At 55.5% G+C, this 15,110-nt stretch overlaps 1 protein-coding gene across 1 annotated transcript in view; it reads right to left on the reverse strand.

The window, feature by feature from the left end:
* Positions 1-716: 716 nt before the first annotated feature.
* The window catches only part of CCNY (cyclin Y), a 101,551-nt gene continuing 87,157 nt past the window's right edge, over positions 717-15,110 (reverse strand). The window contains exons 5-10 of the mRNA XM_007523992.3: positions 14,931-14,966; positions 12,671-12,728; positions 12,441-12,560; positions 8,511-8,677; positions 2,611-2,773; positions 717-2,057 (exon numbers count right to left, since the gene is read on the reverse strand). Of these exons, the coding sequence (XP_007524054.1) occupies positions 1,941-2,057; positions 2,611-2,773; positions 8,511-8,677; positions 12,441-12,560; positions 12,671-12,728; positions 14,931-14,966 (661 nt within the window). The 3' untranslated portion in view covers positions 717-1,940. The remainder of the gene's footprint in view (positions 2,058-2,610; positions 2,774-8,510; positions 8,678-12,440; positions 12,561-12,670; positions 12,729-14,930; positions 14,967-15,110) is intronic.

Raw genomic sequence — 15,110 nt, forward strand, 5'->3', positions numbered from 1 at the left:
TTTTAAACTGTGTAGATCAACGGGGTACAAAAATCAGACTTTCTACATTTTCAGAGTTCTATGTAAAGTTCTAAATCCAAGCTGACGTGGGCGCCCGTACAGGGTCTGTTGACGTAAAGATGGCGGGAAGGAGGTGCATGACTTTTCGTATTCCGTGTGTGTTTGCTTTTGAAAGTTTTAGGGCAGACAGAATTTGACAACCTTTTTGGTTCAAACAGCTACGTTTACAAGTGACACAAAGTTCCTTGACACCTGACCGGCACTTCTGGCCGGGTGTTCTGGGGACATGGGCCTAGAAGAAAGGCCCCGCCGAAGGACCGCGCTATCAATGGCAGACAAAGGTGCTGGCCCAGTGGCAGGCCCGGGGGTGGGAGGGGGTTGGGGAAGCGGGTGGATGGTGGTCAGGTCTCAGGACTGGTTGGTGGGGAGGTCACAAAGTCCTCACGCTCTTCAGAGACTTGAAACGGGTCAGCAGGCTCAGAAGTCTGCCTCCAGGGGACAGGCAGGAACCCACGGCTTCCACTGACTCAGACTCTCGGACTTCATGTCAGATCCACTCCGGGACATTCTGTCGTGGAGTCTCTGATCTGACTGAAAAGACTCTTCTGTGCGGAGACTAGGGGTCGGGGTCGTCGGCAGACGGAGGGACGCTTCACAATTTGGGTTTCGTGTGACTTCTCTAAGTACCCATAATGAAAATGCAAGTTGTTTGTTTCTTTGTTTTTTTTTATTATTTATTTAATCATTCTGTGAAAAATAGCTTAGTAGATAGTAACATTTGCCCTTCCACAAATCTTTCCCTTTGGGATATCCACCCACCCTGGCTCTTTTTTTTTTTTTTTTTAATTTTAGATTTTTAAAAAAATTTATACAAATAGACTAACTTTGATTGAAAGTAAACATATAAAAATCGAGAAGAATATTGCTTGCGACGATGAACGTGAAGGTGAAGGGGTGAGGTGGGCGGGAAGTCCAGGTGTGCGGCTCCCACGCAGTAGCTGGCTGACACCCGCAGGTGCCCGCACCTGACTTCCTTCTGCCCACAGTCTGACCGACTTGGAACTATGTCTTCAGGCCAGAGAAAGGAGGAGATGGGGGGGGGGGGGAATGCGAGGAAATCGGAAGGCACAAAGACCCATGGAGCCTAGCAACTGGAGGAGGTGACAGGTGGGGTGGGACGTGCTTCTGGTCGGGGACAGATGGCTCCGATTCCAAAGCAGGGGTGGAGCGCCGCTCAGAAGACAGCGCGAAGAACGGTGCAGAGAAGAGAAGCAGCCGGTACTATTTATTTGGACGTCTGTGCCGTGGCGGGTACAAACCAGATGTTCTGCTCTGTGGGACCCAAAATCAGAACCCAACAAAAGACAAACCGGAGACCCCTAGGTCTCCCCCCACCCCGACCTCCCATGCCCCAAGGGGAGAAAAACCGAGCAGCGAGAGAGAATACAGGCGGTCAGGGAGACGACTGATCCACGGGGGTGCAGGGGAGGTTTGTTATCTTTAACGACGTCTGGCCTCCTTCCTTAGCTACGGCTGTGTTTCCCGCCATCCCTGTCACAGACGACAACGACCAGGACCAGGACGGGATGGCATGGCGGGAGGGGGCCAGGCCTTGAGAGATGGCCTCCACAAAGACTCCCCTCCCTCCCTTTCCTTCCTCCTCTGGGGTCAGTCTCTCCTCCAGGAAGGAGGCACTGCGGGTGACTCACGGCGGAGGTGGAGAGGGTGGCGGTGGAGGGGTTTCCAAAATACTGACTGGGCTGCCCTGGGAGCCCTGCCGCACACCGCCCCCCCTCCCCCGGAGCTGTGTGCGGAAAAAGGGTGGGAAGGGGAGGAGAAACAAAAACAGAACCACCCTGAAGTCTGTCTTTCCTCACACTGAAGGAGAAATGGGGGTGGGGGGGCGGCGTGGCCTCCTTGGGGGCGAGGGGGGGGACGGGTTAGGAGATGATGGCCGGGGACCACCTGGGCAGGGTCAGGTTGTCAGCACTCGCTGACCGCTTCCGTGTGGGCCTCCTCAGGTCCTTGTACTTGTCCTCACAGAGGCGAGAGATGGCCTGCGGGTGGGAGAGGCACGGTGTCAGGGCTGCCAGGCAGGTGGCAGAGGCCCCGACCGCCTCCCCAGGGGCTCTACTGTGGGGCCCACGGGAGGGCAGGAGAGAGGGGGGCGAGGGGACCACTGGCTTCCCCGCATCCATCGACAGGGGCGTGGGGAGGGGGGCACGACTTTCTGCTCGGTTGACCAGTGGAGCTGAGCGCCGTGCCCACGAGCCTGTCCTCCCGGGGGCAGCTGGGCTGCCCCCACCCCATCGGGCCTCCTGTGCTCAGCAGCAAAGGTGCCACGAAGGGGGCTGTCTTGCCAGCTCCCGGCCCCCTGCAATCTCGCTGAGACAGGGGTGCTCAGGTGGGCACTGTCTCTAATGGCTGGCCGACGGCCCCAGCAAGTGGCTGGACTCGAGACCCTCTCTGTGTTTCTGCCTCGGTCTCTCCCGCAGTTCCCCTGTCTCCCGCCCGGGGTTGATTATTATTATTATTATTTTTAACATCGGCCGGCTGTTCTGGGGTGCACGGGTGGCTGGGAGAGGTCCGGGGCCTCTGGTGGCCTCTTACCTCCAGCTTGTGCGCCCTGTCCCTGCTCAGGGGCTCCAGGGGAAAGCTCAGGTTGTTGGCTTCTGCCAGGGAGCGCAGGTCGAAGTAATACTTGGCGTAGACGCTGGAGGGGACGTTGATGTTGAACTGGAGCAGTTCCAGGAACTGCCGCTCAAGCTCGTTCCTGCAAAGACAAGCAGAGCCGGAGCGGGCGTTTGGGCTGAGCTCGGCCTGGCTGCTGGGGGTCGAGCGCGGGGCCGGCCTAACCCCTGGGGACGCTGACCCGGGGGAGCTGGGCTGCACGTCCCTGCAGGCGTCACAGTCCAGGGTCACATGGAGGCCACCGGGTGCCCCCCCCCCCAGAGCCCTGCTCTCCTGGCGGCCCTCCCCCTCCGGCAACACTGGGCAAGGAGGACGGATCTGAGCGCGGCTCCAGCTGCTTTGAAAGGAGACGTACCCACTCTGGGCCTGAGAGCAGCAGTCCCCAAAGCAGATGCAGCACTGCATCTGAATCACGTGCGGTGTGTGTGCATGTGTGTGTGCTGTGTGTGTCGTGTCTGCACGCATGTGTGGGTAGCGTGTGCTGTGTGGGTGCATATGTCTGTGTGGATGGTGGTGGTGGTGCGGTGTGTATATGGTGTGTTGGAGGGGCTTGCTGAGACCACCACTGGGCTGACCAGTCTCTGATGGGGAGGGGGGTGTGGAGCTCTGTGTAAGCTTGGTAGAGCTTAGGGAAAACTCCCCCCATCCTTGGATGGAGGTCTGGGAAAGACACCCCCTTGTTAGTCTCTCTCACTGAGATAAGCAAAGGGGAAAAACCGTCTCTCAGACTCAGTTCTTCCCTTTCAGACTCTCAAGCCCACAGAAACCTCACTGCCTCTCCCCCATTAACTGCAGGCCACACGGCTGTCTGCCTTAAGGTTCATTCACACAGTCACCCAGAGTTCACACAACCACCTCACTTTTGATCACTAGAGAAAGCATACTCCATCACACACCTCTCTGACATCAGTCAGTGAAACTCCAAACTTTATTTCCTTATAGCTTGGATAACTATCATGCTCTGTTTATCTTCTCTCTATCTCACCCTGCTGGTTTAACCCCTATGTTTCTCTCAAATACCTTTGGATAATTAAGTTGTTTGCATCATGGAGAATAACTGTCTTGACCTTTATGTATCTGCATCAATTCTTGTCATACCAGCCCTCTACCACAGGGGCAAGCTGACCTTTAAGAAACCTATAATTACTGACGTATTTGAAAAATGTTCTTTGTCTGAAACCCTATTTAAACCCAAGCCCACCCCCAAATAAATGAGAGTGCCTCAATTCTCACCAGTGTCTCTTGTCTTTAGTTCGCATCGTCCCTTGAACGAGCGAGGGAGAACCGGCCGTTTACCTTCCTGGCTGAGAGGCAACTCCCGTGAGCGCCAGCAGGTGGGTCCTGAGAATGTGCACTCTAACAAGCCCCTGCAGACGCTGTTCTGACGCTGCCCCAGATCCCAGGTCCCGCTCACCCAGAGGCAGGACTGCAGTGTGAGGGAACGGGAGGCGGGGTGGCCATGAGAGTCTCCACCTCCCACTCTGAGAGCCGTGTCCTGTGACTTAGTTCACAGTCTTAGTGACTGGGTTCAGGGGGACAGTCACGCCAGCTGAACAGTGGTAGGTCCAGTTCCATGGCTGCCCTCACTCCCCCGGACGCCCCCCCAGTGGCCCCCACACACCCCCTGCATGGAGACACCCAATTCCGGTCCCTGTCTGCAGGCACCCAACTTCTAAGACGGCAAACGCACAGCATCACACTGTCTCCACGGGCCTGTCCTGAGCACCAGTCTGCTCCTGGTCCGTGGCCTCACTTGAGCCATCAGGGTGGAGGGGAGGGGTGCCCAGTCCTGGCGGCCATGACCCTGAGGAGACAGGAGCACTGGGGGCAGGGCAGGGCAGGGCAGGGCAGGGCAGGAGCCAGATGGACGGGTGAGGATGAAGGAGCCCGCTGAGACTGCAGAGGGGCCCTGGGGGCTCCAGGTGGAGGGCAGGGCAGAGCTACCCTCAGGGCCTCACACACCTCCCCTGCAGCCTCAGGAAGGAGTTCAAGCTCCGAAGACACCCAGTGCTCTGCAATTTTGTATTTTACACCTTTGGCGGGATTTAAATCACTTTACTTCTATTTGCGATGATTTTTCACTTCAGACCCTTTGCTTATGCCTTTAATGATATTCTGAGAGTAAGAGACAACATCCTGGAAAATACTAGAAGTCAGACACAGTCTGAATAGAAGTAAGAATATCTAAATGAAGGGGTCAGGCAGTAGCACAGTGGGTTAAGCGCACATGGCGCAAAGCGCAAGTACCGGCGTAAGGATCCCAGTTCGAGCCCCTGGCTCCCCACCTGCAGAGGAGTCGTTTCACAGGTGGTGAAGCAGGTCTGTGGGTGTCTTTCTCTCCCCCTCTCTGTCTTCCCCTCCTCTCTCCATGTCTCTCTGTCCTGTCCAACTACAATAACAATAATAAGAGCAACAACAAGGGCAACAAAATGGGAAAAATGGCTTCCGGGAGCAGTGGATTCCCTAGAGGCAAAAAACCAAAACAAAACAAACAGGAAAAGAGTATTTGAATGAAATACAGATATCCTAAATGCCACTCCACTTGGGCCATAAGTGCCTCAGGAAATGGGCTGAATGGAGCTTTCTGCCTGGTGGCATGTCACCATCTGGTGGCCAAAAGGTGTCACTCCGGATCTCTGGCTGCTGAGAGAAACTTCTGCCTTTTCAGCATTTTAAAAAGGGAATCCAGGGGCACCGGGCAGTGGCACAGCGGGTTAAGCACACATGGCACAAAGCGCAAGGACTGGCTTAAAGATCCCGGTTCGAGCCCCCGGCTCCCTATCTGCAGGGGGAACGCGTCACAAGCTGCAAAGCAGGTGTGCGGGTGTCTCCCTTTATCTCTCCCTCTCTGTCTCCCTCTCCCCCTCTCAATTTCTCTTTGTCCTATCCAATAAAATGGGGGAAAAATGACCTCCAGGAGGGAGTCGGGCGGTGGCGCAGCGGGTTAAGCACACGTGACACAAAGCACAAGGACCAGCTTAAGGATCCCAGTTCGAGCCCCCGGCTCCCCACCTGCAGGGGAGTTGCTTCCCAGGCGGTAAAGCAGGTCTGCAGGTGTCTGTCTTTCTCTCCCCCTCTGTCTTCCCCATCTCTCTCCATTTCTCTCTGTCCTATCCAACAATGACATCAATAACCACAACAATGTTGGGCAACAAAGGGGAAAATAAATATAAAAAAATATATATAAAAAAAATTTAAAAGGGAAACCAGATGTGCCTCCTGCCGGTGGCCCACAGCCTCCCCCAGAGGAGCCTGGTCCTGAGTCTGGCGGCAGCAGCATCTTCTAGGGTCCTGTGGAGAAAGGAAAGGCTTCCCCCGGCCTTTGCTTAAAGGTTTCTAGTTCTTGGGGACAGCAGGGGGCTTTAGAGATGCCACCGTTTCAGACTAAGGCAAAATCCAGCACAGAGAGAGGGTCCCCAAGTTTAGATCTCCAAGCTGTGGTGGTGCAGTGAGAAGCTCTGTGCTGAGTCCCCAAAGGCGAAGGGTAGTGGGTCAGCTAGAGAGGAAATGGTCTGGAGTAAAACGTGGAAGGAAATACACGGCCAGGGCTCAGACAGACACTCCGGGGCCAGGCGGTGGCGCACGGGGCTGAGCCCGGGCTTTAAGCCTCCAGTCCCCACGTCCCGGGAAACCTGTGCTAGGCAGGGCTGCAGGTGTCTCTTTCTCGCTCTACCCCCATCTCTCAGTTTGATGGATGACTGAATGAATCAATTCGGTCTCATGAATGAGTAAATTCATTTTTAAAAAGAGAGAGATTGATTCAGGCGAGTAAAAACAAAAAACAAAGGGGGCCGGGTGGTAGGTAGCCCAGTGGGTTAAGCGCACGTGGCGCAAAGCACAAGGACCAGTGCAAGGATCCCGGTTCAAGCCCCCAGCTCCCCTGCAAGGTCACCTCACAAGCAGTGAAGCAGGTCTGCAGGTGCCTGTCTTTCTCTCCCCGTCTTCCCCTCCTCTCTCCATTTCTCTCTGTCCTAGCCAACACTGACAGCAATAAAGACAATAATCATAACAATGATAAACAACAAGGGCAACAAAAAGGGGAAAAAAATGGCCTCTAGGAGCAGTGGATGCTCAGTGCAGGCACCGAGCCCCACCAATAACCCTGGAGGGAAGAAGCAAAAACATAAACAAAAGCACTTTGCAAGTACCTGCTACCACACAGAGTCCAGTCTGTGCGGCAGCCCACCTGCCCGGGTGCGGTCCAGAGCATGCAGATCAGTCTGCATCTCTGACAAACCCTGCCGACTGTCCTAGAAAATCGTGCTCACTTCAAGCAACCAGCTGCCAGCCCAGAAGGTCTATATTTGGGCCCACACCCTGGAGGACTGACAGCAGGAGTCCACAGAGGCGTTTCTGCCTGAAACAACCATCTTGCAGGAGGAAGAGACAAGCCCAGTCTCCCAGCACCTGCCAGCCAGGGGGTGGGTCAGTCAACTGCAATCTGCATTGCAGGCTCGAGGAGGAGGAGAGACGCTTCCGAGACATACCACCACCCGGACCCGGGACTGAGGACCCTGCGGCCGGGCAAAGAACGCCACTCACCACAGAGACGCTGCCTGGCGCCACACAGAACACCGTGCCAGGTGCTGAGCTGGGTGGTAGCACACCTGGTTGAACACACATGTCACAACAACCCAGGTTCGAGCCCCTGGTCCTCTCTGCGAGTATTGAAGCTGGGCTGCAGGTGTCTCTCTGTCTGTCTGTCTCTCCCTTTTCCCTCTTGATTTCCAACCGTCTCTATTCAACAGATTTAAAATGATTTTCTTTAATTAAAGGATCGTTGTAAACCAAGTATGACAAACTGACCCCAAAGCGTGATGTTTTTACAGTGTTTTCACCTGCTGGACATTCACTGCTCCTTCTCCCTTCTGTAGCTGCTCAAAGTGGACCTGGGGGTGTGACTACTCACTGCAGGTGACGGAGGGAGAGAGACAGGCCAGGGGCACAGGGCCAGCCTGAGTGTGGTGGCAGTGACAGAGACTATGGCTCATAAGAGATATCAGGTGAGTTCGTTCATACTCAGGGTTTTGTAAAATTCCTTCCTCCCAAGAGGCTCTGATCCAATCTCCTCTGTTCTCAGTTCTCAGACACACACACACACACACACACACACACACACACACACACACACACACACACACACCCCTTCTTCCCATTTCTGCTGGGCTGTGGGAATTCCCAGCCTGGCTGGAGGAGCAAAGGCAACCTCACAGCGAGGACTCAGGACAGAACCTTGGATTTTCATCAACCAAACGTGTCAAGTGACACAAAGCAGGGATGTTTCCCTCTGACACCGAGCAGAAACGGACGCCGCGTGCCTCTGGGGTGCACGGCGGCCCACACATAGCCGGGGCAGGGCCCCATCTCCACTGTCCGCCCCAGAGACACTGGCACACGGGGCTGGAGCACTGGTCTACCCTCCCCTCCCCGAGCTGAGACACAGAACGCCGCTGACAGCACTCTCACTCCGAGCGCCACCACTGCCCTGGTGATGACCTGCAGGGAGAGAAACGCCTGCCAGCCACATGCTCACAGCACCAGCTCACGACTGAGGCTCCATCAGATCGACCCACTTGGGAGGTGATTTCCTTCCCAAGGGCCCCCAGGCCCCCTCCCCCAGCTGCCCCTTCCCCCACTCCACACACACCTACATGCCCCCTGGCCCCCTCCCCACTCACTAGTCCGCCTGGCCCCCTCCCCATTCACTAGTCCACCTGGCCCCCTCCCCACTCACAAGTCCGCCTGGCCCCCTCCCCACTCACAAGTCCTCCAGGTCCCCCCCACTCACATGTCCCCTTGGCCCCCTCCACCCCACTCACATGTCCTCCACGGTGATGTCCTTGAGGATCTGGCAGTAGTCCACGTTCCACACGGCCTGGTCGTCCCACACCTTGGAGGCCAGCAGGATGGCCCCCAGGACGATGCGCTTCCAGTTGGCCGGACAGATGTCGATCTCGGCGTAGGTGAGGAGCCTCTCGAGGTAAACCTGGGAGACGGGGGCGCCAGGGCCAGGTGACGGCACATCCCTCCCCACACACGGCAGCGGGGCTGAGGGGTCTGCCGCCGCTCCCCCCCCACCCCCTGGCCACTCGGCAGTCACGGCCGGTCGGCTCAGCCGGACACTCACGGCTGCTACAGAGACCAGATCTTGTGTGGGGGGGGGCCAGCGGTGGCGCACCCAGTGAAGCTCACACAGCACCGAGCGCAAGGACCCACACAGGGATCCGGGTTCAAGGCCCCCGCTCCCCACCTGTAGGGGGGAAGCTTCACAGCGGCAAAGCAGGTCTGCAGGGGTCGTTTTTTCTTCTTCATTGGGGGATTAATGGTTTACACTCTCCAGTAAAATACAACAGTTTGTACATGCGTGACATTTCCCATTTTCCCACATGACCTTTCAACCTCCTCTTGGTCCTCTGCCATCCTGAACGCCCCACACACACCCCAGAGTCTTTGACTTTGGTCAATACCCCAACTCCAGTCCAGGTTCTGCTTAGTGTTTTCCCTTCTGATCTTGGTTTTCAACTTCTTCATCCTGTTTTTGACTGATCTCACTGAACAGGATTCCTTCATGCCGGTGTCTGTCTCTCTCTGTCTCTCTCTCCCTCTCTCGCTCCCTACCTCCTCTCTGTCCTGTCCAATAAAATGGAGGGAAAAAATGGCCACCAGGAACAGTGGCTTCTTATTGCTGGCACCGAGGAAAAAATAAATAAAACAAAATCAAATAGCACCGAATAGAGACGCGGTCTTGCTTTTCCACACAATGTGGACAGGACCTGAGAGGATCGTGCTCAGCAAAGCCTGATAGAGAGCGAAAGACAAATACTGGATGGTTCCATGCCCCCAAAGGAGAACGAACGTCCTTCTACGCTGAGGAAGAGACGGCAGGTGGGCGAGCAGAGAAAGGAGGCGGGAGAGAGGCGGCCCGGCCACCGGGACAGCGCACTGGGACTGTGTGAGCAGAGACATGCACACAGACTGCTGCACTCACACAGCTTACGAGACAGTCAACACTTTGTTAAAAACAGCAACGGGGAGCCGGGCGGTGGCGCAGCGGGTTAAGCGCACATGGCACAAAGCGCAAGGACCAGCAGAAGGATCCCGGTTCGAGCCCCCGGCTCCCCACCTGCAGGGGAGTCGCTTCCCAGGCGGTGAAGCAGGTCTGCAGGTGTCTGTCTTTCTCTCTCCCTCTCTGCCTTCCCCTCCTCTCTCCATTGCCTCACAGAGGTAGAGGGGCCTGGAAGGTGAAGCCCCTGCGAGCCTGTGTCGCTGTACAGTCGGCACTGGAGTCCGTCCGTCCAGGACAGTTCCCCTGGACAAACAGCCTACTCCGCTGCGCCAGCCACAGAAGGCCAAGGACCCTCAGACGGGTTCCAGCAGCCATGTGGTCTGGCGTCGGAGCGAGACAGCTCACTAGGGAGGAGGCTTGCTTTGCCACGAGTTCAACCCAGGTGAGAGCCAGGCCTACGGCACACCGGGGCAAGTTCCAGTGCTGGGGTGTCCTTCCCTCTCTCCCTGTCTGTCAGAAAGAAAAAAAGAGTCTCCCCCCTCCTCAACCACCACACACACACACACACGCACGCACGCACGCACGCACACACACACAGAGACGCACACACACACACGCACACACACACACACGCATGCACACGCACTCATGCACATGCATGCACGCACACACACAGACACACACACGCACACACACAGACGCACACGCACACACGCACAGATGCATGCAAACACACAAAGACGCACGCACATGCACACACATGCTCACACACACGCACACACACACAGACGCACGCACACGCACACAGACGCATGCACACGCACACACAAGACGCACGCACACACACACAGACACACGCACACACAGACACACGCACACACACACACACACACAGACGCATGCACACACACATGCACACAAACACACACGCACACAGCTGGCCCAGAAGCCATGAGATTCACACTGCTCCTTACTGCCAGGCTGGGCCTGCTCTGAACGGCTGCCCACCTGCTCTACGGACACCACACAAGGGCGTCTTTCGGAGCGTGTGTCCGTCTGCCCTCTGCCTCTCGGCCAGTGGTCTGTCGTGCTGTGCACTCTACAGGGGACCCCAGGGCCGAACGCTTCGAGTCCAAATGTCGTGACCCCAAGTTGACCTCCCGCTCGGCCCGGAGAGCTGACTCCACAGGTCACGCTTTCATCACCCAGTGCTCCCGGGACGTGGCTGCTCCCTGTCACCCTCGGAGCCAGGGGAATGACGACACTGAGATGTTCTCTCAAGGTGTCCAGGGAGGCTGGGGTCACTGTGAGGACAGAAACTCCAGCCCTCCTTCACGCTGACAGGCTCAGCCAGTGAGCATGCTGGGCTCACAGTCAGTCCAGTCTTTTTCTCTTAACAACCCCCACAGCATTCCATCTGCCGAGGCTTCACATATATCTTTCTTTCTGATGTGGATTTCAGTCCTAATCTTATCTGCTGTTCCTTTTTTTTTTTTCTTCCTTCTTGCAATATCCTTCCAAAGAATTCCACCCTTACTGTCCCTTGTGCCTTTCCCTAGGACTCAGAAGTCTCTAGGGAAACAGGGCTGGGCAAGAAGGACACCTCTCAGAGTACGACGTGAGAGTTTATGATCATCCGAATCACCAGATCTCTTGCTGGCTATCTGTCTTAGCCACTAAGCATCAAGTTCAGCGAATAGACTCCGAATAGACTAATGGATAAACAGATGAGTGGGTGAGGGTGAGCAAGCAGACGGACGGGCCTGCTGCGGAATCAGCTGAGATGTGCACAGCTGTGTGTATGTGGCCAGCGCAGAGAACCTCCAGGCGGCCTGTAAACTTTCTGTGGGACAGTGATCACTTCTCAGAAACGACAGAGAATGGCCTTCTGATTCCCTCCAAGAGAGCTAACTCTTTATCCAGGCTGCACAAGCAGTAAAAGGCCAGTGACAGTGGGCTGGCCACCTTTCAGTCACCAAACTGTAGAGGCTACTATGACGCCACCCTGACCTCCCTGGGCAGACGACCTCATCCATGTGTCCTGGAGCCTCCCCTCCCCAGAGCCCGGCCCCACTAGGGAAAGACAGACACAGGCTGGGGGTGTGGGTCCACCTGCCAACACCCATGTCCAGTGGAGAAGCAATTACAGAAGCCAGAACTCCCACCTTCTGCTCCCCATAAAGAATCTGGTCCATCCTCCCAGAGGGATAAAGAACAGGGAAGCTTCCAATGGAGGGGATGGGACATGAAACTCTGGAGGTGGGAACTGTGTGGAACTGTCCCCCTGTGATCTTACAATCTTGCTGATCATCATTAAATCACTAATAAAGAGAAAGAGAAGCTAGCACTATGTATCACCCCTTCCTATGCACTTACCCGGGACCCGAGTGTTCACGTTAACTGATGGCTATTCAGAGCTCTGCAAGAAATCCACCAACAGTCTGGAAGTCAGCAGAAGGCGGTCTTGGGCTGCCTCACCTCTCACGTATCTGATGTCCCTCCAGTTGCCTGCACTCAGGGTTCGAGCACTTGCTGGTTCTGAGTGTGAGTCTATCACTGACTGTGTGTGTGTATGGGGGGCTCAGAACAGACTCACTCCTCCCTCCCCCCAGAACAACACAGTTCTGAAGGTGGGGGGGGGCGGCGGCTTGAGCTGCCACCGGGCACCTGACAGAGGCCCTTGGCCTGCACCCCCACTCCACTGGGGCAGCCGTGACGTGACCATCCCTCTCGCCCGACTCACCAGGGTGACGATGGCACATTCGGCCGTCAGTTGAGCAGCGCTGAAGAGGGTCCGGACAAACCGGTAGATCTGCTTCTGCTCTGGGTTATGCCTGTCGTAATCTGGTGGCACTTCAGATTTCTGGGGGGAGAAGAGGGGGGGGTGAGGAAACGTTTTCAGGTGACTGGCCACCCAGCCAGGGCACGGGAGAACAAAATGCCACGCCGGCGTGAACAAGAGGGGGAGGTTACCGAGAGAGGGTGAAGGTTTTCATCAAAAATATCTAAGAGCATCCTTCCGTCTGGGTCCCTGGTGGGAAGAACAACAGAGAGGTGAAGTCCACGTGCCGCGAGAATGAGCGTCACTGAGAACGCAAACAAGAACACAACTTTATGTGGTTGCAGTGACCTGAGCAGAAATCGGAATTCTCACTGGGTGCTGGGGCTTCAAGTGAATCGAGCCTAACAGGGATCTTAAAACTGCCTTAGTGTTTCTGAGCCAGGGCTGTCAGCTCGACTCAAACCGTTCGCACACTGAGCTTGGCAGGAAAGCCGGGGCGTAACATGGATCTGTGTCCCAGAGATGAATCTGAAGCTTTCCCAGCACACAGCTCAGCCACCTGGCTACTCCAGAGTCCTATGATTTTATCCTGGAAGACAGGAAGTGACACAGAGCAGCTAGACAGAGTGTCACCTACAAGCCCGCGGCAGAATGGCTGGCTGTCCCTGGTGAGGTCCATGCATAGACCCGTTTGATGTGGTGGCTTCACTGGACAGGCACAGTGGCTCTGTGGGGACCAACAGGCCTCTGCAGGTGACAGCTCACCGTAATTTGTTTCATGGGGTTTTGCTCATAATTTCTGCTTTAAAAATTAAAATTGGAGGGGGGGGGCAGAGCCAAGATGGCGACTTGGAGACAACACCTGGTATGAGCTCCAGAAAGCAGCAGCTTACAACCTGGGATACTCTGGAGAGGAAACCAGGTGCCAGATGCTACCAAGATGCCAGCCTGACTTCCCTGGGCAGACGACCCCACCAATGTGTCCTGGAGCCCCGCTTCCCCAGAGCCCTGCCCCACTAGGGAAAGAGAGAGGCAGGCTGGGAGTATGGATCCACCTGTCAACGCCCATGTTCAGCGGGGAAGCAATTACAGAAGCCAGACCTTCACCTTCTGCATCCCACAATGACCTTGGGTCCATACTCCCAGAGGGATAAAGACTAGGAAAGCTGTCAGGGGAGGGGATGGGATACGGAGTTCTGGTGGTGGGAACTGTGTGGAGTTATACCCCTCTTATCCTATGGTTTTTGTCAGTGTTTCCTTTTTATAAAGAAAAATTAAATAAAAAAATTAAAATTGGAAACCAATACTTTTGGTGACAGAGAGAGGAGAAGGAGGAGGAGGAGGAGGAGGAGCAGAAGAAGAAGAAGAAGAAGAAAGAGGAGGAGGAGGAGGGGGAGAGGGAGGAGGAAGAGGAGAGGATGATAAAGGAAGGACTTCCATAGTCTTGCTTAACAAAGCTGCTTGGTTACAGAGCTGCCCCTATCACAGGCCCGTCATTTCTGCTCTCTGCTAAAATAAAGGGAAAGAGTTCAGCAGAAGAGCCCCTGCCTTCACTGCCTGAGCCAGGAAGCAGCGCCTGCATTTAAGGCCCTGCGTGTTGGCAGCTGTCCTCATCTTCACAGTCTGCGAGACATGGGGCCGCAGTGGTGGAGGAGGCCCAAGTGGTAGGGAAGCTCGACAGGTCAGGGCCCGGGAGCTGGGTCTGCAGGCATGAGGCCAGCTTCCCCTGAGCATGGCTGGCCACACCTGCTTCTACAGTGACCCTGGCTCAGTGACGGGGGGCCCTGCACTCACTAACCGCCTCCCTGAGGTGTGGAGGCGAGGCACAGCCTGGTCCAGGGCACCGTGTCTCTGGGTAAACTCAGGCCTGTCCAGTTTCCCTGACGAGTGAGCCCTTAAGAAGGGGCAGTCAGCACTCTAGGGGAAGTTACCACTTTTAAACGTGTCAAACAGGTTCAAAAAACAAAAATGAGATTTAAGAACCTGAGCAAAAGCTGACTCTGAGGGGTGGACTTTTTTTGTGTGTGTCCCCACCCATCTCCATCTCACCCAAACTACGGCCCCACCACCAAAGTCACAGGCTTTGTTGGGCAGGACGGAGTCAAGAGCAGGTCTGCAGACAGTCGGGGTCACTTCCTGAGAAGAGACCCCCGCAGGTTAGCCCGCAGACCAGCAATGACACGTGTCCACAAATGTCTGCTTCCCCAGCTGGGCTTTTCCTCTGGAGCCTCACTTTTGACCCGGTTTGTCACCAGTAAGCCAGTACGGCCCGTGATTCAACACTGCTGTGGGAGATTGCTCGAGTTCAGTTCCCTTACTAGTCGCCTCATCCTAGACGGATCATTTATCGTCTCAGCCTACCGGCATTTGTAGAATGCAACTAGAACAGAGTGAGAGAGAAAGTGAGGGAGAGGAGGGAACTTCTAGCCCAAACGCTACTCCCACACATACCTGTTTTTGATGTGGTAATAGATGGCGAGGGCTACGCTGGAAAAAAGAAAAAAAGGAGTTCAGTGTTTCAGAAGCACATTCAGGCCTTTGTCTAACAGCAGTCTGATCACAGCTATGGCACAGTCCCCCCGGACAACCCCACTTAATTCTGATGCCGGCACAGAAACGTTCGCTTCCAAC

This window comes from Erinaceus europaeus, chromosome 6, assembly GCF_950295315.1.
Source record: "Erinaceus europaeus chromosome 6, mEriEur2.1, whole genome shotgun sequence".
In the NCBI taxonomy this organism is placed as follows: domain Eukaryota; kingdom Metazoa; phylum Chordata; class Mammalia; order Eulipotyphla; family Erinaceidae; genus Erinaceus; species Erinaceus europaeus.